The 1582-nt window shown below is 75.1% G+C and overlaps 1 protein-coding gene across 1 annotated transcript in view; it reads right to left on the reverse strand.

Annotated features, from left to right (window-relative positions):
* LOC131591049 (neurexin-2-beta-like) overlaps positions 1-1159 on the reverse strand; it is a 15864-nt gene extending 14705 nt beyond the window's left edge. The window contains exons 1-3 of the mRNA XM_058861477.1: positions 1090-1159; positions 776-863; positions 103-193 (exon numbers count right to left, since the gene is read on the reverse strand). Coding sequence (XP_058717460.1) covers positions 103-193; positions 776-863; positions 1090-1145 — 235 coding nt within the window. The 5' untranslated portion in view covers positions 1146-1159. The remainder of the gene's footprint in view (positions 1-102; positions 194-775; positions 864-1089) is intronic.
* Positions 1160-1582: the final 423 nt, after the last annotated feature.

The following is a 1582-nucleotide window of genomic DNA, read 5'->3' on the forward strand; positions in this document are numbered from 1 at the left end:
TGGGGATTTTGGGGGGGATTTTGGGTGGATTTTGGGGGGATTTTGGGGGGATTTTGGGGGTCAGTTTGGGGGGTCCCCGCGGTGGGGAGGGGTCTCCAGCACCTGCAGGGAGAAGGTGAGCTGCAGCCTCGGTCTCGGGGGGGCCCCCGGGGGGCAGCGGGATCTCGTTGGAGCGAAGGATCCGCTTGGAGCCCTGGGGGGGGAGGGGAGGGGCAGGGTCGGGACCCCCGCGGGGACCCCCAAAACCCAAAAACGCCCAAAAGGGCCCCGGAACTCCTTGGGGCCCCTCCCCAAACAAAAAGGGACCTCGCGCCCCCCCCCCCCCCCAAACCCCCGAAGACCCCCCCAGACACCCCCAACCCCCCCCATGGGTCCTTGGGGACCCCCCCAGCCCCTCCAGGGACCCCTGAGGACCCCCCAGAGCCCCCTCCCCTCAATTTCACAGCTGGACTGCCCTGCCCAGAGCCCTGGCGACCCCCCAGGACCCCCCCCAGACCCCCCCAGGACCCCCCAAAACTCTCCAGACCTCCCCCAGACCCCCCCAGATCCCCCCCAGGACCCCCCAGGACCCCCCCAGGCCCCCCCTGGGACCCTCCAGACCCCCCCAGACCCCCCCCAGGACCCCTCGAGACCCCCTCAGGACCCCTCCAGGACCCCCCCAAGATCCTTCCAGGCCCCTCCCAGACCCCCCCAGGACCCTCCAGACCCCCCCAGACTCCCCGAGACCCCCTCAGGACCCCCCCAGACCCCCCCAGGACCCCCCCGGACCCCCCACCTGCAGCTTGACCGCGATGACCACCGAGCCCAGGTCTTTGGCCACCTCCCGGACCAGCACGAGGCGCCGCAGGGTGAGGCTGAACAGCCTGGGGGGGGTCCGGGGAGGGGGGGTCTTACCCCAGAGACCCCCCCCCCAAAAAAGGGTCCCTCGGGACCCCCCCAGAGCCCCCAAAATCCCCAAGGTGGGACCCCCTCCCCCCACCCGGGACCCCCCCCAGCCCCTCAGGACCCCCGGGGGGACGCGAAGCCCCCTCCCCACGGAGGATCCCGGGCTCGGGGGGTCCCGGGGGGTCCCCACCCCCCCCCCCTCACCTGGGCACGCAGCTGGGCGAGCTGCGATCCACCTCCCATGTGGCGAACAGGTTCATGTGCACCGGCCCGGGGGGGGGTCCCGGGGGGGCTCCGGGCCCGGGGGGGGGGGCGCGGGGGGGGCCCGGGGGGGGTCCCGGGGGGGCTCCGGGCCCGGGGGGGGCGCGGGGGGCGCCGCGTTCCGCCATCGCCGCCGCCGCGCCGGCCACGCCCCCCCCGCGCCTGATTGGCTGCCTCGCCGCATCGCGAGCTCTGATTGGGCAGCGCCCGCCCGGACCCCGCCCACGCGCGGCGCTGATTGGTCACCGCCCACCCCGCTGCGGAACGGAGGCCACGCCCCCCTGTCAGGCGAGGCCACGCCCCGGCGCTGCGGAGGCCACGCCCACCAAGGGCGCTGATTGGCTGATGGAGAATGAGGCCACGCCCCCTCAGGGGTCACCGAGGGGTCACGGGGGGACAGGGACACGGGGGGGACACGGGGGGGACACGGGGGGGG

The sequence above is a fragment of the Poecile atricapillus genome, chromosome 37 (assembly GCF_030490865.1).
Source record: "Poecile atricapillus isolate bPoeAtr1 chromosome 37, bPoeAtr1.hap1, whole genome shotgun sequence".
Classification (NCBI taxonomy): Eukaryota; Metazoa; Chordata; class Aves; order Passeriformes; family Paridae; genus Poecile; species Poecile atricapillus.